This window comes from Sarcophilus harrisii, chromosome 2 (genome assembly GCF_902635505.1).
Source record: "Sarcophilus harrisii chromosome 2, mSarHar1.11, whole genome shotgun sequence".
In the NCBI taxonomy this organism is placed as follows: domain Eukaryota; kingdom Metazoa; phylum Chordata; class Mammalia; order Dasyuromorphia; family Dasyuridae; genus Sarcophilus; species Sarcophilus harrisii.
Window position 1 is genome coordinate 527,590,201 of NC_045427.1, and position 27,200 is coordinate 527,617,400.

A 27,200-nucleotide genomic window follows, 5' to 3' on the forward strand; every position below is an offset into this window, starting at 1 on the left:
AACATGATTGAAAATTAATAATAGGTCCCATTTATACAGTGCATTAAAATTTTCACAATCCTGAAAGATAGGTATGGAGAAGTAGGTATCAGTATGCTGAGATTCAAAAGGAGACTCCAAAAGGTGGGGGTTGCAGACTGGTGTTGCAAGGTGCTCAAAAGAATTTTCAGGCTTGAACCCATCTCCAAGTCAAGGGGCAAAGTTTATTATAACTGTAATTCCAATTGAAGTAGACAAAGTTCCAAAAGAATTTAGCAAAGAATCAGGAGCAAGAAGATAAATTTATAGGAAAAGACAGAGATCTGGTTCTTCATCTCACTGATATGCTAATTTTTTGGCTTAGAGGTAGGACTGAGGAGTGGTCTGGTATGCACTTCAATATTGAATTTAATGGTTTAGAGGTGGGGTTGAGTCTTGTAGGCACCTTGCCATTTGTCTCAGAAGCCCTGTATCCCTGACTAACATTGTTATCTGGCAGTCAGCAATGTTTGTAGCACTATATTGTAGTGTTTCTAAAGCCACAAGACGTTAAGATCATTGACAAACAGATTTTTAGAACAATAGCACAACTAACGTCTGGGGGAGGGGGGAGTGTCTCAGGACTATTGCTATATTTCTCCTAGAAGCTGCACTCTTATCACCATTTTACAAATGAAAAATTTGAATCAGCGGAAAGTTACACAGGTTGCCCACAGTCATATAGCTAGTAAGTAGCAAAATCTGGACTCAAATTCAGGTCTTTTCAGTTGAATTCTCTTTCCACTCCCCCACACAACAAAGGAACATTGTACTAGAAGTTACAAAAAGCCTGATTTCAATTCACTTCCTGTTTTTCTATGAACCCCAGAGAAACTATCATAAAAGTAGAGTTTAGGGGGAAATAAGAGCTTCTAAGAAAGGGAGGGAAGGAGGATGTAAGGAACAAAAGAAAGGAGAATTCAACTTCTTAAATAAGTTCTAGGGAATTTCCCTAAGAACGGAGGTTAAATGACTGATCCAGGTTCTCATGACTAGTGTCAGTAGCCGAATTTGATTGAAAGTTTTCCTGCCTCCCTCATCTCTACCCCCATACACAAACAGAAAGAAAAAGATGTTCTGTTAAAGTTCCACAGTGGAGTATTGTGTTGTGAAAATGAAAAAAACAACAACTAATATTCAAGATTTATTGATGTTGTGGCTTTTTCCATTGTAGTGTAACAATATTTTGCTGAAACTCCAGCCACACTCTAGCATTTTAAAATAGGGATGAATGTCTCGCTGGGATAACTTCACTATGCCAAGATTTTTCTATTTCTTTATCTTGCCAAAGCTAAGTCAAAATCAGTGACGAGGGCCATCCACACAGGATTTTTCTTTGACACATTTGATCTCCCCAGCTGGGCTCTACCTTGAGAAGAGTGACTATTGCCTTAGAGAAAATTATGTCAAGGGGAAGACGTGTAACATGTTCTCTTTAACATTTGAATTGGGTATTTCTGTGAATAGGTTTTCCAGGCTTGAACACAGTATTTTCTCTCTGGGATCCTCCCTGAGTGAGTTGTTTGCCAGGCTTTCCATTATCCAGACAAACCTAGCACATTTAGAGAATGACGTGAGACAGACACCCAAGTAAACAACCTAAAGAGAGACCTATTTAGAAGTCTAGTTTTTGAGGTTATGATTCTCCAAACATCCAATCCAATCTTCAGAGAAGGAACTGTGGATTTATTTCTAAGTGATGGAATGACCTTCGTGAAACGTTAGCTATGTCTGGAATGTGGTTTATGAAATAGGCAGTACCACATTTCCGTGACAGGGTAAATAGCAGAAGTAGTCCAAGTTTTGTAACTCAGAATGGTTGGGCTTTTGTTGTTGTTGTTATTGTTGTTTTTTAAGTCAATTTTGAGCTGTTATTTTTTTTAAGCTCTTAGAAGGCAGGATCTATGTCTGTGTAATATTATGGGGATACTACCTAGCAAAGTATTCAGTAAAATTGGTAATTGATGTCATTTTCATGATTTTATTATCATGGATCTCAAGTGAGGGGCTCTACCACAATTTTCACTCTTCTGCTGGCTGCCTTCCATTTACTATCATCACCTTGAATGACTTTGACAGAGAATGAAATACTGATGATAGTATGGGGCAAGGGGAGCCATGGGGCAAAACAGTCTCTCCCTTGTAAGAGCATGTCCATTGTACCGAAGGTAGTTGCCAAATTCTTACTTTATTCTGTTTCTTCCTTCTCCTTTCCAACTACCCTCTAAATGCCTTGAAAGCTGAGAAAGGCTCTATCCTGGCTAGATTCTAATGGATCCTGACCCTGTCTCTCTATCTGCATCATTTGCAGATCTGATCAACTCTCTATCGACATGCCTTTATCCAAGTCACTGATAAAAAATGCTAAATAGCATAGAGCCAGATGCAGATTTCTGCCGTCTTAACAGTGAAATATTAACCTGAGGCAAGCAGACCATTTAGAATGCTTTTGCAGTAGTTTAAGTGAGAGATTATAAGGTCCAGAATAAAGGGGGTAGCACAGTGAGCGGAGAAAAGCAATGGATGCCAGACATATGGGAGTGGAAACTTTATTTGGCAACTGACTTGATATATGAGGTGAGAGAATGTGGAGGTGAAGATGACACTGAAGCTGAAGGCCTGGGTGAATGGAGCAATGGGGATGCAAGAAGGTTAGAATAAAGATTTGGGTTTGGGTGTAGTGAGGGAGAGTGGTGAGCACTGTGATACAGATCACAAGACATCCCTACTAGTCTCTCTGTTATGACTGATTCAATCTGTCCCTCCAAAACTGAAAAGTGATGAGACCTGTTTGTTGCATCTCGGGGGGTACAACTATAGGGATTAGGGGTGTTGAGGGCAGAGGGAACTTTGCCAATGTAGAAAGCAGGTTCTAACTAGATTTTAGTCAACTGAGAAGGCTTACAAGCAGAGGAGGCTAGCAGTAATGGGATCAGTGAGGGTACCTTGAACTACAAAGGATGAAGAGGGGACTGGGAGATAAGATCATCATTGGCTATCATGTGATGGGTAGGCTACTATCCATCTCCTTATACCTCCTCTTCCAATTGATCTGTTGGGGTCATGCCTCCAACCAATGGAATATACAATCCCTATTTTGGAGAATTTAGTTTGTTTTTTATTTTTTTATAACTTTTTATTGACAGAACCCATGCCAGGGTAATTTTTTTATAACATTATCCCTTGCACTCACTTCTGTTCCGATTTTTCCCTCTCACCCTCCACTCCCTCCCCTAGATGGCAAGCAGTCCTATACATGTTGTATATGTCATAGTATATCCTAGATACAATGTATGTGTGCAGAACCAAACAGTTTTCTTGTTGCACAGGGAGAATTGGATTCAGAAGGTAAAAATAACCTGGGAAGAAAAACAAGAATGCAAACAGTTTACATTCATTTCCCAGTGCTTTTTTTGCCTTTGGGTGTAGCTGCTTCTGTCTATAATTGATCAATTGAAACTGAATTAGGTCTTTTTGTCAAAGAAAAACACTTCCATCAGATTACATCTTCATTCAGTATCATTGTTGACGTATATAATGATCTCTTGGTTCTGCTTATTTCACTTAGCATCAGTTCATGTAAGTCTCTCCAAGCCTCGCTGTATTCATCCTGTGGTCATTTCTTACAGAACAATAATATTCCATAACATTCATATACCACAATTTACCCAACCATTCTCCAATTGATGGGCATCCGCTCAGTTTCCAGCTTCTAGCCACTACAAACAGGGCTGCCACAAACATTTTGGCACATACTGGTCCCTTTCCCTCCTTTAGTATCTCCTTGGGGTATAAGCCCAGTAGAAACACTGCTGGGTCAAAGGGTATGCACAGTTTGATAACTTTTTGGGCATAATTCCCGATTGCTCTCCAGAATGGTTGGATTCGTTCACAGCTCCACCAACAATGTATCAGTGTCCCAGTTTTCCCACATCCCCTCCAACATTCATCATTATTTTTTCCTGTCATCTTAGCCAATCTGACAGGTGTATAGTGGTATCTCAGAGTTGTCTTAATTTGCATTTCTCTGATTAATAGTGATTTGGAACACTCTTTCTTTTTTTTTTTTTGTTGCTAATTTGTTTTTTTTTTTGTTTTTTTTAATAGCCTTTTATTTACAGGATATATACATGGGTAACTTTACAGCATTAACAATTGCCAAACCTCTTGGAACACTCTTTCATATGAGTGGTAATAGTTTCAATTTCATTATCTGAAAATTGTCTGTTCATATCCTGTGACCATTTGTCAATTGGAGAATGGCTTGGTTTCTTATAAATTAGAGTCAGTTCTCTATATATTTTGGAAATGAGGACTTTATCAGAACCTTTAACTGTGAAGATGTTTTCCCAGTTTGTTGCTTCCCTTCTAATCTTGTTTGCATTAGTTTTGTTTGTACAGAAGCTTTTTAATTTGATGTAATCAAATTTTCTGTTTTGTGGTCAGTAATGGTCTCTAGTTCGTCTTTGGTCACAAATTTCTTCCTCCTCCACAAGTCTGAGAGATAAACTATCTTATGTTCCTCCAATTTGTTTATAATCTCGTTCTTTATGTCTAAATCATGGTCCCATTTTGATCTTATCTTGGTATACGGTGTTAAGTGTGGGTCCATGCCTAATTTCTGCCATACTAATTTCCAGTTATCCCAGCAGTTTTTGTCAATTAATGAATTCTTATCCCAAAAGTTAGGATCTTTGGGTTTGTCAAACACTAGATTGCTATAGTTGACTAGAGAATTTAGTTTGAAGAAGAATAAAAGAGAATCCTATTTTTATGTAGTCTTGACAGAATATAATACTTCCAAAATCTTTGTTCTTCAATAAATAATTATCAATTAAATGACAATATATACACAAAACTCCGTGCTAGGTATTAGAGATACAAAGAGAAAAAAAATGAAATAGCTCTGCCTTCATGGAACTTACATTCTCCTGGGGAGACAGATAAAATACTTAACAAAGAGAAAGTAATTTCAAGAAGGAAGGCAAGCTAGCATTTGGGGGAGGGTGGGCAAATCAAGAAACGCCTCCTTTCTCTGTTGTATGCATCTTACACCTATTTTATCCCTTTGTTCTGTAGTTTGGTTGGCAAAGTTTACCCAGTATTTCATCTTTATGGCTTTCAGCAGAAATGGCTATAACCTTAAATGGTTTTATGATGCAAAGTCTCTAAGCTATAAAGTGAAGTCAGTTCTTTATAGGGAAAGTTGTGGTTATGCAGTTACTGAAAGATGCCAGCATAGCAGATTGCTACCCTGACTGATATCAGAAACTTAACAGAACCGGGGTTTGTCGGCAAGTTTGGGATATACGATGGCCAAGGGGCTTTTCTTCTGAGCTTGTCTTGAGTAGCCAAAGCCAACATCAGCAGAAACAGGAAGAAATCATAAACATAAGATAAGAGCCTCTAAAGTTTGTGGAAGGATCTGAATCTTATAAAAAGATTAATATTTCTCGCTCCCTTAGAGCCCAGTGTTGTTGCTGAATATAACACAACATTAGTTGTATCAAAGCTGTTCCAAGCAGATCTTTCACCTATACTTTATATGAATTATGGGTTCTGGTTGTTTTTGGTGACAAAAGATAGATCAACTAATAGAAATGTAGAGGGAAATTGATAACTTCCCCCCCCCCCAACACTAGCAGAATTCTAAGGTAACAGTTTTGGAGAGTTTGAATGAAGATGCAGTGGAAAACATTTAGGGAAAATATTCACCAAAGGATTATTTATTAAATTTCAAAAGCAAGCAGGTAACAAGCACAAAGGAAAACAAAAGGGGTGTTTTGTGGGCAATTTGGATGCTTCTTGGTCATTTCATTTTAGGGCAGTCCTACCCTGGGAAGACATAATGACTGAGGATAGCTTTCAGGCTTCGTGTCATCCTCTTCCTTGTCATAAAGGTTGAAGTCAGCTGGCACTGACATTACCTAGCTCATAATACTCTGCTCTAATAAGAACAGTATCTGGCATGTTGGTTATCAAGAATAGCAAATTCTGGTACAGGACCGAGAGCTGGGAGAGGGGAAGGGAAGGAAAAATGGGGAAAGGAAGCATATTTAATCTTAACATTAATGGTGATGATGATGGGATCATCAACATCAACAGGATAGAAGGATAGGATCATCAGAGCTGTGAAGTCCAGTCCTCTTGTTTTATAGATAGGGAATTGAGACCAAGAGAGGATAAGTCGCTTGTCATGGATACCATAGTTCCTAAGTGTCTAAGGTGGAATTTCAATCCATCCTCATTATTCCAGATGTCACCACTAAGTGAATGCATGCTCCTCTCTAAAGGAAGCAAAGTTTGTGTATTTACAATTATAAATGTATCATGTAATGAGTTGTCAGTAATAATATAAGAATTCTCCTTTAAGTTATCCCTACTGGCATTCTAACATTTTAAGCATTTCTGAATGTTTCAGTGTCCTGAAAAGTACTCTTGTCCACAGTCTGGCTTTGCTTTCCCAACCACTCTATACCCCACTTCCCCCCCCCAAAAAAAAAGCCAGAAGGCATCTGGGGGTTCTGGAAGACTTTGATTTCAACATTGAAGCTGTCTACTTCAAGAGAGCAGGCAAAGAGAGTGGGTTCAAGGGTAGTTTCATCTTCACCAACCCATTCTTAGAACACATTTCAGCAACTAAAGTTGCCTTCTCTAAAGCTTTTAAATGCATAGGATTTTTCCAAATCGAATTTCTATAGAATTCCTACTGACCCCCAAACCCCCACCTTTGGAAAGTGAAATTGAAAAAGCAATCCAATTACAATATCCAGAGGACAATGAATCCTCCCCCCCTTCTATGAGACCTACTCCCAGCTGTAATTTGGATGCTGTCTCTTAGATAGTCACTAATGTCACAAATTGTTATATAATTCTTTTTTTGAAGAAGGGCACTGTGGGTTCATCTTGCCTCTCTTTGTGTTGCTTTCTGGGAATTTCCAAAGCCATTCTCCTAAGAGCAATTGCTATGGAAAGAGCATTCTTTTGTCAATAGGCAGGCTCTAATTTAGGGCTTTCCTCCTCACTATTCACCTCTCAGACAAAAGTAGGAAGATGTTGTGTTGCTCTGAAAAGAAATCCATTTTCAACCTGTAAAGTCTGCTCACTACATGTTAACTATAACATTGATCTCAAAATTTTAATTTTTTTTCCTCTTGTAATGTGGAGCAGCTAGAAATTGTAGTACAAATTTAAAGTTTGCTGTCAGAGACATGCTTTTAGGACAGACCCTGGATTCCTATAGTTTTTGATTGGGATCATGTATACTATTGACTCTAATTGTGTTCTGAAAGTTGCATGGTCCTGAACTTTCCCCATAATATTCCCAGAATATGTATCTTTTGATGATAATTTTCTCCCATTATCCAGAGAGAGGAAAAAGGCTGGCTTTCCCCTACATGTGACTACTACCTGCTCTACCTCCTACCCCACCCCATTATAGCTTCTAAGCCCATTTATACTTTATAAACACTCTGTACTCTATGTTCTATTGATGTTTACTATTGAAAATGTTCCTTTATCTTTATTATCAAGGTTTTCTAAGGTAACATGGAGGATACTGGCTTCAAATAATACAGGAATAAGTTTCAGCTCTAATTCCTAGTTACATAGTAATAGACAAATCAGTTTACTTCTCTGCTCCTTCTTGAGTTTTCCATTTGTAAAATGAGAATATTTTCATTCCTTGCCTCACAGGGTTGTTATGAGAAAAGGGCTCTGTAAACTTCAAAGTACTACATAACTGGGAGTTAGTCTGAGTTCCTCTGAGCTATATTTTTCTTCTTTCTCAAAAGAAATAATGTGCTCTACTGTATCTTTTTTCTGCATTACCTTATATATCTGTCATACAAATAGAAATTCTGTGTAAAACCTCAGTAAACTCTTCAAATCAGCATTTATTTAATATTTGGGTACTTCAATACCAAGCTGAATATAGAAGAGGAAGGTTTTTTTTAAAAGTCTGAAAACAAGATTCAAGAGTATGAAATGAGAAAGGATATTAAAGGATAAAGTCTCAAACTATCCAAGGGAGAGAAAAATACTAAAGACCTGGGGATTAAGGGAGGGGACATAGGCCTTATTCTTATCCCCAAAAAGGACAACTGAGAAATTTCAATAACTAACTATTCATCCATATACCTATTTTCCATTTCTACAACTTTCTTATGAGAATGATGTAAATTCACATTGAATATATGCATGATGAAAGTTTGAGAAGGAAAGAGAAAGCTTTGCAAATGATATTCTCAACAGACTGCACCTTCCCAATCATAAAGTATACAAAAAGAAAAATACAACATTACACTGTACTTATTATACATTGACTATGAAAAAGTATTTGATCTAGTGTAACAAATGCCACATTAAAGAATGTCTGAACAAAGAACTCCCCAGTCGGATGTCAAAATCAGATGAGATTCTTTGAAAGATGTAATAATTGCAGATATTAATTTATTCAGTGACCCTTTGATTATTGACATCAAGTAAGAAGGAAAAAGGTTTCCAAAGGTCATGGAGGATACCTAGGGAAAGGACCAAAAGAAAGAAAAATCCCCTAGAGATGGTGAAATTCTTCAAACATTCCTTTGTGCTGGATATCAATCTTGCTGATTGCATCCAACTACAAAAGACTAAAGAGCCATCTTAGAACCATAACTACTCAAAAGAATTGGCCATGCTGATTAATTAATGATAGAAACAGCAAGTGAAGGAAAAATGCCTGAATGCCAGCTATATTATTCAATTGGATGGATAACCAGCAGGGTACTTGAGTGTGTATAATTGGCCAGTGAGAGAATATGTATGTGTATATGCACATGTGTATACAAACTTCTGATAGCCAATAGCAGAATAACAATTGACCTTTTAGGCTAGGCCATTTTGTACAGGAAAAAAAAAACCCAAAGCTGATATGCTGCCTGCAATATTAATGGCTATTCATGTATATATTGGACAGATAAAAAATGTATAGAGAGCTAGACCCAGAATTGAATGTGGGAAAAGTACTTATGAGAAATTGTTACGTCCTTTTAATAACCCCCAAGCTTCCTCCAAAACAAAGGCCTATCTTTTAAATATCATTAATGGCTAATGATGCCATATGACTGTGAATCATGGAATACCATAGTCCCTGAAGAATTTGAGTTTTGGGTCACTCAAAGGGTGACAGAGAGACATACAGTGAGCATGAGTGTTCTCTGAGTAATTGCACAGAAATTGTGTCAAGGATGTCAGCAGAAAGAGATATTGTCAAAAAAGGAGATGGGAATGGGAGTGAGAGACAAATAAGGACTCCTTTGCTATCTAACCAGTGTCAAGGAATCTAGTGGGAGCACACACTCTAAAGAGTAAGGACAAGTCATGGACAAGAGTTGCACAAGATGAAATGGGGTTAGGTTGTATTCCATACAGTTGGAGGAAGTACTCAGCGATCCACTGAAATATCTCATACACATTAGAAGACTCTGAATAAATTCTTGTTTATTATAAATTTTTATTTACAAGATATATGTATGGATAATTTTACAGCATTGACAATTGCCAAACCTTTTGTTCCAACTTTTCCCCTCCTTCCCCCCATCCCCTCCCCCAGATGGCAGGTTGACCAATACATGTTAAGTATGTTAAAGCATATATGTCCTAACAGTTATTTTGTTGTATAAAAAGAATCGGGCTCTGAAATACTGTACAATTAGCCTGTGAAGTAAATAAAAAATGCAGGCGGACAAAAATAGAGGGATTGGGAATTCTTTGTAGTGGTTCATAGTCATCTCCCAGAGTTCTTTCCCCTGGGTGTAGCTGGTTCAATTCATTACTGCTCTATTGGAACTGATTTGGTTCATCTCATTGCTGAAGAGGACCACATCCATCAGAATTGATCATCATATAGTCTTGTTGTTGAAGTATATAAGGATCTCCTGGTCCTACTCATTTCACTCAGCAACAGTTCTGTAAGTTTCTTCCAGGCCTTTCTGCAATCCTTCTCTTGGTCATTTCTTACTGAACAATAATATTCCATAATATATTCATACACCACAATTTATTCAGCCATTCTCCAGTTGATGGGCATCCACTCAGTTTCCAGTTTCTAGCCACTACAAAGAGACCTGCCACAAACATTCATGCACATACAGATCCCTTTTCCCCTCTTTAAGATCTCTTTGGGATATAAGCTCTGTAGTAACACTGCTGGATCAGAGGTATGCACAGTTTGATAACTTTTTGAGCATAATTTCAGATTGCTCTCCAGAATGGCTGGATGTCTGAATAAAATCTTAACTGACCATAGTATTTAAAGTTTTAGTTGCAACTATTAATTAGTTCAACTGTATTCAATATTTTTGGAATTCAGCCATGACCAAAGCAACTAGAGATTCAGCAACTCTAAATCATCCACCTGCCTTCATTGTTATAGACAGGGTACTAGCCTTGCTTCTCTACTTTGATCCAATTCAGCTTTTCTTTGGTTCATTGTCAGTCCCCAAAGGTCAATGGTGATATAAAATTGTTTTCTGCTTTTAACTTTCAATAAGTTAACTGTAGCCTAATAGTCGTTTAGACTGATAGCGATACAGTATCGTTCCTTCTCAATAGGAGATAGCTTCATCATTTCAGTTAAATCATTTCATTGTTTAAATGGGGAGGGGAGAATAGACCAATGTTTGAAAATCATGATTAGTTTTTTAGAATCATTTTGTTGTAACAAAATTTATCTATAAAGAAGACACCTTTTTAGAAAGCCTTACCTAATTTGCTCTAGGGGAAAAATTTACTGGGATGTTATATCTTAATGTTCCCATTGTCTGTGTACATAGGAATTCAGAGCACTTTCCCTGCACTATGGAACACATTTAAAGGGAAAGAGAAAGATGTTTCCATTTTTGTCTTTGTACTTTCATTGCCCAACACAACACCTATGAATTTTTTATTAGTACATATTTCATCATTTTATTATTAATGTCTTTGTACCTCAGTTTCTTTCTATATAAAATAGAGATAATAATACTTGCAATATCTACCTCTTGAAGTTGAGGACAGAAAAGCATTTTGTAAACTTTAAATATTATACCAGTGTGAGTGTTGTTATTATTATTTGGAAATCCTGACTTGTCATTTCATCAGTTTACATATTTGATTAAAAAAAAGTATATGGTACAATGTCCATATGGCTTAATTTGGCAAATATAGTAGTCCCTTCCCAAAATGAAGAACATTTCCTAATATAATAACACCCCTTGATTTACCCATTGCATAAGAAGTCCTTATCAAAAGCAGAGTGTGACTTTTGTTCTATTTTGAATGGTTGATTTTCATACTTTAAAATTCACTTAGTCCTTATAACTGTCCCTTCTTGGACCCTATAGCAAATTTTGTAGAAAGTCATTATTGTGCAAGAGCAGGATCAATCTTATCTAATTTGTGTGCAATCCTTATGATGTCTGTAGGGTTTTTTTGGCTCATTCGTATATGACCAAAAATATAAAGGTCAGCATAACCTAGCTAACTAAAAACATTACTGGCAGACAGAATTCAATTGCTCTGCTATCATTTGACGGTTCCCTTAATGCTTTTGCTCTTCTGAGCAGCCACATTTCTCTTGTTAAAGAATCAGTCTCCAAAACTGACTTTCAAACCTGTCTAAAACCAAATCTTGGGATGCCTTTTTTTTTCCTCCATCTGCTTTTGCTGAAATCTCACCCATTTAAGATTTCAATGATCCCTTTATGAAGCCTTCCCTGACATCTTATAGCCAGTTGCAGATGGAATTATCTCTCTTTGACTTTCATTATTTGTATTTTTAATGTACTTACTGACTGAACTTCATATTGTGGCCCTTGTACTCCCAGATGACACAGATATGAAAAGTAATCACCCATTTTCAAATGTACTTTTTTTTCCTCTTCCTTTTTGGGAGAGGCAGGGCACACTGGGTTTGGTATCAGAGGACAAGGATTCAAATTCCAGTCCTGTCATCTACTGTGTAATCTTGGAAAAGTCACCTCTTAGTACCAGACTTTCCTCATTTATTTAATGAGGTTTTTGGACTGGTTGTCCTCTAAGCTCTCTTTCACTTCTATGTCTGTGATCCCACAAGAGCTTATGATCTTGGAGGTGGGAAGAAGAAAGTATACACTTTTAAAAGAAACTTCAGTAGTATTTTATTTTCCAAGTACATGTAAAGATAATTTTCATCATTTGTTTTTGTAAAACTTTGTGTTACAATTTTTCTTCCTATGTCCTTTACCTTCTTCCTCTCTAAAACAGCAAATAATCTGATATAGATTAAATATGACCAGTCCTTTTAAATACATTTCCACATTTGTCATATTGTACAAGAAAAATAAGATCAAAAGGCGAAAAATATGAGAAAGAAAAACAAACAAAAAGTGACCATACTATGCTTCAATCCACATTCAGGCTCTATAGTTCTCTCTCTGGATGCAGACGGCATTTTCCATCCCAAGTCTATTGGAATTGCCTTGAATCACTTCATTGTTGAGAAGAGCCAAGTCCATCACAGTTAATCTTGCGTGTGTACAATGTTCTCCTGATTCTGCTCACTTCACTCAGTATCAGTTCATGAAAGTCTTTCCAGGCTTTTCTGAAGTCAGCTCACTCATCATTTCTTACAAAACAATGATATTCCATTACATTCATATGCTATAACTTATTCAGCCGTTCCTCAGTTGGTGAGTAACCCCTCAATTTCCAGCTTCTTGCAACTACAAACATTTTTTGCACATGTAAGTCCATTTCCCTCTTGTGTGATTTCTTTGGAATACAATTCTAGTAGTGAGTCTGCTGGATCAAAGGATATGTTCAGTTTTATAGTCCTTTGGGCATAGTTCCAAATATTCTCTAGAATGGCTGAATCGTTTCACAACTCCACTAAGAATGCATTAGGAATAATAAGGTCTTTTTAACCCTTTATCTGAGACCACTGAAACATTGGAGTGGTATGATTTCAGATCTGGCTTAGACTAACATTAACCACAGTTTTGGGGAATAGATATCAGATAATTCTTATCAGAAGGGTTTGAGCTAAAATCTTATAGTTTTATAATTCTTGGCCATAAGTATGTCTTGTCTACTATCTCTTTACTATGAAAACAAGAAAATTCCATAAATGACTGGCTGAGCTCATTTCATTGTCTTTTCCAGAGTGGACAATTCTGAAGATCCTGTATATGAAAGCTTAGAAGAGTTCCATGTTTTTGTCTTAGCCCATATACTAAGAAGACCAATTGTTGTTGTAGCAGATACAATGTTGAGAGACTCAGGTGGAGAAGGTAAGTCAGCCTGCATGGGTAACATCTATGACACTTTTCATCCAGGTTATCTTTTTCTAGTTAATATTAAAGAAAGATGAAATAATTAAAGATTTATATAGAAACTTTTTTATAAATTGTTATGTATTGTCCTTCCGATTCAAAGATGACTAATTTTATATTTTAGAGTGTTTTTTATTCAATAGGATTAGATAGGGGGGAAGGTTGCATTTTGTTCTGGTCTTCATTGTGTCTCCTTTTATCTGTGCCAGGTATTATCAAGAAAGCTTTATTCTGTGAAAGAAGAGAATAAAAGGGTTAGGAAGAAATCTAGAAAGCTTCTCTTTAAAATCAAGTTAGGTTATCCTTAAAGCATTTCAGACATAGGAGCACGTATTCTACAGGATGCTACATGATCTTAAACGATTCACAATCCCTTTGGTAGATTGTTTCAAAAAATTGTAGACATAGTAGATTTATTTATCCTCTGTACCTCATTCTGACTTTAGCAGACCACTAAAGGCAGTTATGATTAATTGAAATAAATAAATTGATTAACCAACAAATTAATTGATTAATTATAAATAAGAAACCATTAAGAATCCCTGTTCTCACTATGTGTTGAATGAGTTGCCTGAGGCATTAATGGGAAGGATAGGGTTGCCCTCAAGAGCAGGTTTGAGTGGTAAAATAAAGATTAGACCTCAAAATCCTGAAATTTCATTCATAGTTCAGAGATCCAATATGGCCTAGTGGATAGAGATCCAACCTCGATTTAATAACTTAGAAGCTGAAACCTCTTAGCTGATTGTTTCAAAATCAATAGGAGAGGAACTCAAGTGGATTTGTAATTTTAAATGGAGATGAAACAGAAACAATATGTAAACTGTAGAAACAATGATCTTGTTTTCATAAAAACACCTTTAATAAACAAAAGGAAAAATATTGACAAGAAGATTGGAAGAAGATTGGTCTTCTATGTGTTCCAGAAATATTTTTTTTTCTCTAAAACATCACTGGATTTTATTGTTGAGACTTTTCTGTAGTAATATGCCTTTAATGCCCCCTTTTTCACCTCATGTTATTTTAATCATGGTAAACCCATTCTTAGAGAAGTTTAAGGATCAGGGACTAGTCCTGAAGTGCATATATACTCTCTCCCTCTTCTCTTTTAGGTCATACCAGGATGTCATAGGGTTAAGACATGTGCCCTGAAGGGTTTGTGGAAGATGATGGGAAAGGAGGGAAGGGTGTTTATAGACAACTGTGATTTGCATGAACTCCAGGGTTTTTGTTTTTTTTTTAGCATCAGCTGTCAATGTCACCTCCTTTTCCATTTACTCATCCTCTCCAAAGTGACTTTTTCTGAATCACTTCACACTCATTAGTGTGAGGGACCCCTAAAGCACATGTCCCAATTTACTTTATACTATACCTTAAACACGATTTCAGGACAAGTCCAGAAAATATTGCAAAGGTTCCTTCCTGGCACCCTCCCTCAGCAAATCCTTCCACTTCCATCTTCCTCATAGATTATAAAATCCTTGAGGTCAGAGAGTATGAGACTTTGTATTTATGTCTCAAACACTTGATGAAGGCAACTGGAGGTGGGGTGTGGGAAGGAAGGTTTTGACCTGTGATTTAACCTTATTCGGGGAATTCTTAATGTGGAATCTATAGTAAGAGTTCATCTATTACTCACCACTTAATGGAGTTATCTGAGGTCATTGAGTGCTCCTACTCATGTTTGCCAGTATGCCTTGGAAAAGATTGCAAAAAACCTTGCAAGCCAGTTTTCTACATACATCAGCTGGCTAGCAGATGCTTAATAGCGATTTATTCAATGGAATTGAGTTTCCTAAATCATATTTATCTTCACACAGCATTTGCTCCGATTCCGTTTGGAGGAATCTACTTGCCTCTGGAAGTTCCACCTAACAGATGTCACTGCTCTCCCCTGGTCCTAGCCTATGATCAAGCTCATTTCTCTGCCCTTGTGTCCATGGAACAAAAAGATCAACAAAGAGAGCAAGGTAGGCTTAGAGGGAGATTTGAAAGGGGGGTATGGCAACCCAAGAGGTATCCAGGAGGGAGACCAAAGTAGCTTTTATTAATTTAACAGAAAATTCTACCTTTTCCATTTAAGGAAACTTAGGAAAAACTTCCTTTCATGCTGTATGAGTGTATTAACATGAAAAATATCTGTATTATCAGGCACATGTGTTTGTATCTTTTTTGCATGTGTTTGTTATTTCATCAGCAGCAGGAATTAGCTCCATAGATATGCCTATAACTTGTAATCTAATATTATTTAATCTCAGAAGACAGAGATTGAGTGAATATAGATATAAAAGGCAAAAACGAGAGTAATAAATAAGCATTTATTAATCATCTGCTATGTGCCAGACACTATGCTAAATGCTTTAAAATTTAAATATATATGTATATGGGTACATATACATACACGTATGATTCTCTTAAAATTCCTGAGGGTAGTTATTATTATCTCCATTTTACAATTAAGGAATGTTATATTACTCACCCAAAGTCACACAGTCAGTAAATGACTTAAGACTACATTTGTACTCGGGTCCTCCTATGTACATGTTATCTGTGTGTGTATTTAAAGTGTTTTAAATAAAAAGGTAGACATTTTCATCAAAATTCTCACATCCAAGTTTCTAATAGATAACTTCATACCTACTATAAAAAATAATACTTTAAAGAATTTTAAGCTGTTTTTAAAAATACAATTGTAGGACTTTTTTCAGTATTTGTTATTTCATCTTCTTTTTTTAATCTTTGCTTATTTTATATCAATATCTTTGTGAAGGGAAACCAATTCTAGAGTGTTACAGCCTGTGTCTGTGGGTGATGCAAACAAGTCCCATTGGTGATTAAATTGGATCAAAGTCAAATCAATATTAAATCCAAGATCACTGCTACTAAGTTTCTTTCAAGGAAATTGCTGACAATATATGAAGAGTGTACAGGAATATGAAGCTAAGGCATCTAGATTTTGACATCTTATTTTTATCATATAAACACAGAAGAAATTTGTCACCAGAGAAGCTTTTTTGAAAAAAAAATGCAGCACTAGACAAAATGAAGCCCCTGTTTCCAGACAGGTTTTACTGTGAAAGATAGAACCAGCTCATTTCTGCTTTCATAGCCTTTTCTTTTGAGTCAGTAGGTGATCCATTATCAGAAACATGGGAAAGTTAAGTGGTTAAAAACTTCATCATGTTTAACTTTCCCAGGTGTTTGCATGGACCCAAAATAGAAACTAGGGAAAGATAACACATCTTGGTGTGGGCCAGGTGATGTGAGTCAGAGAGGAAATTAAGACAAAATTCTGTGAAACCAGCTGTTATGGAAATATAAAGTTGTTTTTCTACACTATTTCCAGACATATCACTTTTGCAGTAGAAAAATATTTAACCAATTAGAAGTGAAAGGCTTTCTTGGCTTTCTCTGCTGTGTCTCAGCCAGGAGTGCTATAGTAATAATATAATAATGTTTTTAATAATAATAACTGACACATATAGCATCTATAGTTCTGCACAAAAACAAAACAAAAAAAAAAAAACAAAAAACAGCTTTTTACATACATTATCTCAATGGCTCCATAGACCATAGACCATAACTATGTGGTAAGTACTAGAAGGTATTATTTATTCCTCACACTTTACAGATGAGGAAACTTGAATTCTCAAAGGAGTTCCGTCACTTGCCCAGGGTCTCACAATGAATAAATATCAGGGATGGGATTTCCACTCACATCTTTTCTGACTCCAACCAAGTTCACCCTCCTTAATAAGCAGATACCTTACCAGCTATTAACCAGACTTAACATGTGAGTTCATGAGATGTGAGGGGAAAACTTTAATTAGGACTTTGGACTGGGATCAAGAGCCTGGTTTCTATTTCTCCTGATGTCTTAGCAGCTCCATAATTGAGTAAAAGATAATCATATGCCTTCTTCCACAGGGCAGCCAGGTGGTACAGAGTATAGCTCATTGGGCTTGTAATCAGCAAACGTCATCTTCCTGAGTTCAAATCTAGCTGCAGACACTTATTAGCCGTGCGATCCTGAGCAAATCACTTAACTGCATTTGCATCAGTTTCCTCATCTTCTTAAATAATTTCAAAGTGTATCTTCCAGCAAATGCAAAACTCTGAAGGGATGATATCACTCGATTTTCTTTGGGGTTAAACTACCTGTGGTATAGAAGAGAGAATTAGGGATCAGGAATTAAAGGCTTAAAGGATCTGAGTTTGAATCCTTTGTGATTTTGGATAATCAATGAATCAGAATCGTTTATTAAGGTCCACTTTTATAAAACACGGTGCCTAGGTGCTGGGGACACCAACAGAAAAAACTAATCTGTCTCTGACCTCAAGGATCCTGCTTTCTAGCAGGAGATATGAAGGAGGGAGGGAATAAGCACTTAAATAGTACCTACTATATACCAGATACTGTACCAAGAGCTTTACAAGCATTATCATGTTCCAAAAGTCTGAGATCAGTTTTAAGCTTTATTTAATACCCTGTAAAAGTATATGCAAATAAGATATTTATGATTTTTTTCAGAGGAAGTGGTTGGGAAAGTAGGTGAGGAAAGTATTAGGTTGGCTGGACCTTAGAGTGCATGCAGGAGAATACTGTATAATAATTTTGGAAGTTAGATTGCGGCCAGGTTGTGAAAGACTTTAAATGCCAAATCAGAGGAGAATTTGACCAAAAAGCAAAAGTTCATGACTTTGTTGTGGGCCCTGGACCCCTTGGGCCTGTTGACACCTCAGAAAAGTATTTTTAAATGCATAGTAAAGATATATATGTGTGTGTGTGTGTGTGTGTGTGTGTGTATATATATATATATATATATATATATATATATTTATATATATATATATATATATATATATATATATATATATATATCAAATTACAAAGGAAACCAATTATATTGAAATAATGCTATCCAAAATTTTAAAGCACAAATGCACATTAAGAACAAATTCACGGGTCTCAGATAAAGAACTCTGGTCCTGGAGTATGTTATATAACCTCAGGTAGCAGTTTGTACATGTAGAGAATGAGGACTGGACCCAATTATTTCTAAGATCCATTTTAACTCTGTTTCTACATCTATGTTTATCTGTAATCTCTTTTATTGGAATGTTGTAATTGATTCACAGAAATACTTTACATCACGTGTATCCAGTGGTTGGAAATACAATATTCCATTTAAATTCTACCTGCTTCTCAATGGTTTCCTAGCCTTCATTCTATGGAAGGAAAAGCTTTTCTCTGTTCCTTTCCTACTGCTGGTTTCTGATTATCGGCACATTCTTGTTCAGTCAAGCTTGCTCTAAAAACTCTACAATAAGCACTTGGTGAGTGGATACTATAGACATGTGTATCAAGCTGTGCAAAGCCCTGAGGACGGCAGGCGAGGAAACAGGGCTCCATCAACAATCCGGGGCTATCTAACTGAGCTGCTATTATTATCAAAGAAAACGAAGCCCAGGCACTCTCTCGGTGATTGATTCTTGGCAATGATAACTCATTTTCCCTTGAGGGGTTTCCTAACCGATATGTGGGCTCCCTTGTGGTATGGTGGAAATATTGCCAAATTTGGAGTCAGAGTGCTTAGAGTCAAATTCTCACTCTGCCCCCCTCTGTAATCTTAGGAAAATCTTGCACATCCTCTGAGCCTCAATTTCCTTTTCTGTGAAACGGGGGGAGGAAGAGTTTGGACCCGATGACCTCAGAAGTCCTATCAAGTTCCAAATCCATGAGTTTATTATCCTTATAACTGCTAAGCCATCACCAAATGGGATTATCGGAATATTGATCACTGTTTTAAGTATCAGACTTCTATGAAGGGGTTTCCACTTTCCTTCACTCTCTTGCTACTTGTGAGCATGGAAGCACTTCTCCCAGTATGGTTTTGAATGCTACCACGGAAATCTGGCATGGAAAGTAAACAGGCAGTAAATGTCATTCATTATGGGTTTCTCAAAACTGAAAGAACAAAATAAAATCCAGTGTGTATCCAGGCAAAGCAAACATGTTGGCCGGAAATGACTTTTATGTCCCTGATTCATTTGGTGGGGTTAGTGAATGTTTTCCTTGGTGAAGAGGTTACCACTGATAAAGCAATGAGATTCATTCCTTCTTATTCTTTGAAGTAGCAAGTGGGGCCTCTTATAAATATATTCTCCTGTGCATCTAGGCTATAACACTGATTGTATAATAATAATTTATATATGATATTTAATTTGATCCTCACAACCCTGAAAGTCTGGTGTTATATATTATCCCCATTTTACAGATGAGGAAACTGAGGTACAGTGGTTAAAGTACTCAGGGTCACACAGTAGAAAGTATCTGAAGCCAGAAGTAAACTCAGGCCTTCCTGACTCCAGACTCATTACTTTTATCACTAAATCTTTCGAGAAGAAATTACTGAAGCAAACTAGTTCTTAGGCATTTTATAAGGAGTACAAAGACAGAAAGTTTGCTTCTGTTACTTTAAATTGACAAATAAAAGCTCCAGGTTCTGTAATAGTTAGGGGAAGAAGCAGAAAAGGGTCATAAAATAAAACCCTGGCAGCAATAACAATTTGTTTTTAATATGTTTGGGAAGGTGCCATTCATTCATTTATATTGAACAGGAGGTGACAGGATTCTGTCTGAAGTCCTCCCCTCCCTTTAACTAGTGAGGTTTGATGTTCTTTGAAGATCAATGACTGGAAAAGAAAAGAAAAATCTAGATATGAACTCTTTAGTTTCTAAACCTTTCCTCGGAGATAAGCAACTGTCATCCTGACATTATTTTAATCATGAGATTTGATTGATTATTCTTAAAAGCCATTATTTATGAATTTATTAATTCAAAGGCACAGTAACTCCCTTTAAAGAAGAATGATTTTTCTTAAATGGATAAATGCAATAGTTCTACTCCTGACATAGCTCAAAGCATCCTTTGATTTAAATGTTACATGGAGAGATTAGGAATTAAATAGTGTTTCTGATTTTGTTGTCCATTCCCAACAAGTTTTCAGAGCTTTTTTGGGAAGATTAATTTTAGTCATTATAGAACATCTGAAGCCTTTTGGAAATTTTTATAGAAAACCATAGCCTTCCTAACTAGCTGATGTAAATCGGATGTTTAAAGGCATAATTGACCCATTGCAATTTTATTTTTCCTAGCAATTATTTATCTCTATTTTCCCCCCAACCCTTATGCCCCCTGCTTTGGAGCTGGGTTTATTTTCTGTATATAGCCTATCTCCTTATTTCTCTTAATCACATATCGGTGCTTTTCCAGCAGAATTACAAGAAAAAACTAAGTATTTATCTAGTTGGTCTTCAGGCTTCATTTCAGCGAAGGCCCAGGTAGGAACTTGTCAAAAGAATTATAACTTCTAGCTCCATCCTCTTAAAAAAAAAAAAAAAAAAAAAAAAAAAAAAAAAAAAAAAAAAAAACTTCTAATTCTTCAGCCCTAATCTTCTTTAGAGTATTATAGATTATACTCTTAGCTTCATGCTAGCTGCTTCTCCTTAGCTGGATAGAACCTTGGGTTTTGCTGAACTGTTTCTCCTAGACAGTAAACTTTGCTTGGTGAATTCAGTCTAGCCTTGCTGCTCCTCTTGAGCTCAGCTAATTCTCATAGATGAGAACTCCAGCAGACAGCTGCATCTTCCTGATTAGTCTAATCACCTTGAGGAAGTACTATTGAATATGTATAAGATCAGAGGGAAAACATTCATTCCTTGCCCTCCCCTCTTAAACCCTTCCATGTGGCCCCTGAAATGATGTCGCTGCAGTCAGACTTCTCCTGACTGATGATGAGAAGTTAAGTACCACTGATGATGAAGAGCTACACAAAGTCCCACCACCCATCCCTTTGGGATGGGACAAAGGCAATAATCCTGTAGTAGAAGAAATCTTGGAGTAATCCAGAGTGGGCTTTTATGAATTGAGGATCTATTACTTTCCCCTCTTAAATGTAAATATTCTATTATCTAAGCCTCTGATAGCTTCTAATATGTTGTTTTGAAATAACTCAATGGATGTATGCTATTGACATAAATGAAAAAAGTTGAGTTTCCTAAGTCTGATCGGGCTTGGTCTGACAAGGCAGACCATGCAAATTCCCAGAAGCCACATCCTCAGAGGGAATTTTCAGGGGTAGCAGAGCAGGATTACTCCCAGACTAAACATTTTTTCACCACTTTAAAAATACAGGTTATCCACTGACCACTGTGGGTAACAAAGCGGTGTCGAGTTCCCTTCCAAAAGCAGCCCCAACTCTTCATAATTTGATGTTGCAGATATAGTGTAAAACTCCTTAAGGGAAGGGGCACTTTCATTGATGTCTTATCGTCAACATTTAACACAGTTCTTGGCACACTGCAGCCATTTAATAAATGGTTTTTGCTCGTTTAATTGTTGTTATGGGAAATATGCTAGATTAGAAGACAAGGGACCTGGGTTTCAGTCCAAGGAGATATATTTATTTTTGTCACGACCTTGACCTCGGTTTTGTCTTTTGTGAGTAAAGTAAAAGTATTAGATTAGATAACTCCTAAGGTTATTTGTGGGCCTATGATTCTATAATCATTATTACATAATCCAATCATTATTATGCCTTATATTTTTCTCTCTCTTGCTCTTTTAAAATGGAAGGGCCTTATACCTAACATCTCATGGTTTGGGAAAAGACAAATGGGTCAATTAAGGAGTGATTGATGACAAATTCTTATAGTTCTTTATTTTGACCTAGATCAGCTGTTTTCAAATGGGCCAGCATTAGGGGATTTTTCTTTGATGTCTTTCAGAATCCTAATTCCTGACATGGAAGCGGAACAGAGACCATAGGTTAGAATGAAAGTTAAAAATGAAACAATGTCACTGGAACCCAGTAAATAAAGCCAGAGACTTAGGATATGGTTTTAAACATCACATATAACAATGATATGTGAAAATATTATACATGGCACTTGGTTGCAGGTAAATGAGCTTTCATTTAAAGATAATGAATTGTTCATTCAATAAGTATTTACTAAGTATGAGGTACTAGGTTTAGTGTTTTTTTAGCATCATAAGATGACAAGTCTAGAATTGAAAGGGTTCTTAGAAGTATTTAGTGTAACCCTCTTGATTTACAAATGAGGAGACTGAGACAGAAATTAAATAGCTCACCTAGAGTCACACAAAAGGAGCAAATAATCTTAAAACTCTGAAATTCATTTCCCACGTAATAATTTTCTAAACTGAAGGCCATTTGGGGGTGGCACTATCTTCAGGGTACACTAACTTAGATTTGATTTACATAATCACCCCGTGCAGCATAAATACCACTTGAGACTATTTCTGCTGATGGTGCCATGGTCATTACAGAAGTTCATGAATAAGATCTTTTCTTTCCTCCAATCAAACCTTTTGTTTCATCCTGCTGAGAATCAATCAAAGCCAATTAAACTCTGGCTTGCTTTTGAAGCAGAGTCAGACCTAATCAAAAAATATATTAAGTGAGATTTAAAAAAAATTAACCTGAAGTACTTTTGAATTCATTTCTGTGAAGCCAAAAAAAAAATACATACACACACACTTTGTGTGTCAGAGACGTGTGTGTGTGTGTGTGTGTGTGTAGTCCCTCTGTGGAAGTGAAAAATAGCTCTCAGAATCCTAAGATTGTCCAGGAAATTTTGGAAGGTGTGGGGAAGTCCAGTTTCACCACTGACAAGCAGAAACCAGCTTCCCTCAGAGCCTGTTAATTGTTGAATCCATGGAGAAAATCCAGAAATATAGCCTGGCAGCTTCAGCTCCACCCATCTATTCCTCACCACCACCTCCTCCACATCCAGCCTCTTCAAATCAGCTCCTTGCCAAGCAAGTAAAAACCAGAACCAATTGGCTCCATTTTTCTTCTCATACCTGCAAACTGCTTATAGCCATAATGTAACATTTTAAATCAAAATAGGCAATCAGATAAGAATCACAGATGACACATAAGGAAACTGAGACCCAAGAAGGAAATAGCTAATGGCACCTCTTGAATCAATAGGATCTATTCCCACATCCAGATAGTGGACAATCAGTTCTTCCAGTGTGTCAGTTTGGAAAATAAAAAAACTTTTAAGATTCCTTTGATCCTAAAGTCCTATTAACTGAAAATTGTATTAATTATATTAATTTGTTGAAAAATAAATCTTGCTTTCAGATAATATCATTAGCATAATAATACTTTACATGTTTGTCTTGCCTCTCCAACTAAATTTAAAGCCACTCAGGGGCAAGCATCCTGTCTTTTTGCCATTTTATAATCCTCTCACCAAGCATAATAGTTTTTGTGGGGGGAACTCAGTAGGTGCTTGTTAGTTGTAATCAGTGATTTTTAAAATCTTGATCTAATATGTACCTCTTAGTAAGTCAGTGCTCTTAACAGATAATTCTAATATCAATAATCTCCACACCATTTTTATTAGATGGGGGAGATGATGTTCTCATTTGGAATAGAAGTACAATATTAAGCTACTGGCGTAGGCTGTTAGAGAAGATAAATACTCTCATTTCATGACTCAGCTCCTGAAGAAGAATTCAAGGCTCTGATGGAGGAATAAAGCATTTTTTGTCACACCATCCACCAGCAAGCTCTTTCTAACATTGCTAGGAAGTTTAAACATGTGTCAGGGAGAAAAAGAGCAAAGTTGGAAAGTAGGTTAGTATCCGCTCTTTGGCCAAGAAGACTATGAACTTAGACCTTAGAAAGAGAGGGAAAATGTCAGGTAAAAGAAAACTAATCAAGTGAAGATGTCTCTTCTCTCACTCACTCAATCATAGAGCTAATGCTGACAATAGAACTCCTGAAGCATTAAATGCTATTGTCCAGTCCCTTCAATAGTATCCAATTCTCTATGATCACATTTGGCAAAAATAGTGGAATGATTTACCATTCCCTTCTCTAACTTATTTCTTTTCTTTTTAATTTATGGAATAAAACAGGCATTTCCATAAAAAAATATGATTGTACATGAAACTGCAAATCTACTATGCACAACATGCTATTTTTTTCAAATATACAACAAAATTATCATGTAAATTTATTTTTTCTTTCATTTTCTTTACTCTCACACCCTAGAGATGACTTCCATTAGACATAAATGTGTGCATATACATGTGCATATATGTGTGTATATATGTATGTATGTAAATTATTCTATAATACCTCTATCATTTCTTTCTTTGGATATAAATAGTTTCTTTCTTCATATCTCTTTACAGTTAGTTAGGTAGACAACTAGTATAGTTAGACAAATTAACTCATTCCTCAAAATTATTCTTAAAACAATATTAAAATAGTTCATTTCACAGGTGAGGAACTGAGATAAAGAAGGTTTAAGTGATTTGCTTTAGAGCCACACAGCTAATAAGTGAGGTAAGATTTGGACTCACAGAAATAAATCTTCCTAATTCCAAGCCCAGCACTTTATCCACTTTGCCATCTAGCCACCAAAAAGACATTAAATATTGTCACCAAATAATAGGTATAATTATCATAGTTCACATTTGAATAGTGGCTTTAAGTTTTTCAAAGAATTTTGCAAATATTACCTTACTTTATCCTCACAATATGCTGGCACAGTAGAGAGAGCCCAAAACAACCCTATTATTGTTTTGCAGGTGAGGAAACAGAGGCAGAGATTAAGTAACTTGCTCAGGTTCACAAATCTAGAAAGCTTATGAGGCCACATTTGAATTCTCTAGCTGCCTTTAATGAGACTGACTTGCCCTGAACTGGCATCCAGTTGGAGTAGATTTTGGAGAAAGTGGGTGGTTGGAGGGAGAGACCAGAAAAGCATACAGGCAACATGCTAAATCAAGTTTTAGTGGAAGGCATTCACTAAAATATGAGTTGGAAATCAGAGAAAATGGGATATTGAAGTTAAAAAAAAATACAATTGCCTTGAAGAGTTAGTTACCTGGGGCTGAGAGCTGTTTTTCTACTTACACTTCCTTTGTAATGAATAAGATGCTTCCTAAAATGCTACAAGTCACCAAGAAACCAAGCATTCCTGATGGGAGACTGTGTAATAAATAGTGTTTATATACTCAGATTAGCACAGATATAGGGTGCACCATTTCCTAAATCTGTCTGATATAAAAAATACCAGAGGTTTTTCAAATTATTTTATATAGACAGCTATGGTTTTTCCTTTTCAAGAAATCTCATTTGAAGGTGTAGCTTATATTTGGATTAATGTGATCAATATACATGTTTACCTTTAACTTCTAAGGTTTTCCAGAGTGTGATACTAAGATTTATTTGAAAAGTTTTTCAGCCCCCCCCCTCAAAATAATTCTAAGAGATATTTGGCTCTGGGTGACATGTTTTAGATACACTATTAATAAATGAGGTCAAAGCAGCCAGGATAATCGTGCCATATGAATTCAGTGGAAGGAACTAAGGCTTTTTTAGCTTTCAAAAGGTAAGATTTAAAAGAGACATGATAACTATCTTTTATGGTTTCCTTCCTGGATCCTTTCTAATGCCCTGCATAGTGTTCACCCTCTCTTTAAATTAAGTTACATTTACTTATTTGTGTGCAAGTTATCTCCATTGGGAAGGGAGAGAAGGCTCTATCATTCTTGTCCTGGTATTCCCAATATATGTCTTAGTCAAAAGGTTAAGATTTGATCTGGACTTTCATTGGCATATTGGACTCGCCAAATAAAGACGCTCCCTCCACCCATAGACATCAGCATCTTCCCTGTAACTTCAAAAATACTAAATTATTAATTGACTTTCCCAGAGTCACTCAACTATGACATGTCAATGGTAGGATTTGAGCCTTGTTTTTCCTAACTCAATGGCTAGCTCCCTTTTCACTTCTTTTTGTTGATGTTGTTTAGTCACTTCAAGTGTTTCTGACTCTTCATGACACCATTTGGAGTTTTCTTGACAAAAATACTGGAAGGTTTTGCATTTTTTTCTCCAGCTCATTTCACAGACGTGGAAACTGAGACAAATAGGATTAAGCGACTTGCCCAGTATCACACAGCTAGTAAGAATCCGAGGCAAGATCTGAACTCAGGTCTTCATGACTACAGACCCTGTGCTCTATTGACTGTGCTACCCAGCTTCCCACTTACACAGCATTAAGTGTTATGACTTACACAGTATTAAGTGCCTGGACTTAATAATTAAACATTTGTTAAATTTAATCTTACAAGATGTACAGAGGAAAATTTCAACTCAATGTAAAGAAAACCTTTAACTAGTTAAAAGTTACCCAGAAGTGGAATGAGTTATTTCAGGAGATAGTGAGTTTTCTTCATCAATGAAAATCCTCAAGTAGCCCCTGAAAGACCCCTTGTTGAGGATATAGTAGAACAATGTTGTCGAGCTCAATTAGAAACTGGACTACTAAATCTACATAAGGATCCCTGAAAGCTACATATTGACTCAGAAAACCACATATTAACATTATCTATATCCTGTGGTATTTTTATTTATTTTGTTGAATATTTTTCAATTACATTTTAACCTGGTTCAGAAAGGCTGCACTCCGAAGTGTAGAATTATGGGAGTATGGGAGTTTCAGGGTAGGTGTCTGAGAGCTCTGGGGTGACGAAGACTAGTGATGAGCTGCTTTGGAGCTAAAAGCCTCATATTTCCTTTTTTAATCCTTGAGATTTTGTGGTGTATTGATCTCTATTGCATCTATGAAAAATACCCTCCCACCCCCAACTTTGGGGTCATTTTCAAATATTAAAAAAACAGTAATATGAAAGGAATGTGCATATTTTATAAACAAAATTGGGAGAAAACACAAGATTTTCCTTGACAATGATTATTTCTAAAAACCACATGAACAGCTCTCCCACTGTATTTTCT

The 27,200-nt window shown here is 36.4% G+C and overlaps 1 protein-coding gene across 3 annotated transcripts in view; it reads left to right on the forward strand.

Annotated features, from left to right (window-relative positions):
• OTUD7A (OTU deubiquitinase 7A) overlaps positions 1-27,200 on the forward strand; it is a 292,841-nt gene that overhangs the window by 231,685 nt on the left and 33,956 nt on the right. For all 3 annotated transcript variants that reach the window (XM_031955458.1, XM_031955459.1, XM_031955457.1), the window contains 2 exons: positions 13,180-13,307; positions 15,170-15,319. In XM_031955458.1, coding sequence (XP_031811318.1) covers positions 13,180-13,307; positions 15,170-15,319 — 278 coding nt within the window. The remainder of the gene's footprint in view (positions 1-13,179; positions 13,308-15,169; positions 15,320-27,200) is intronic.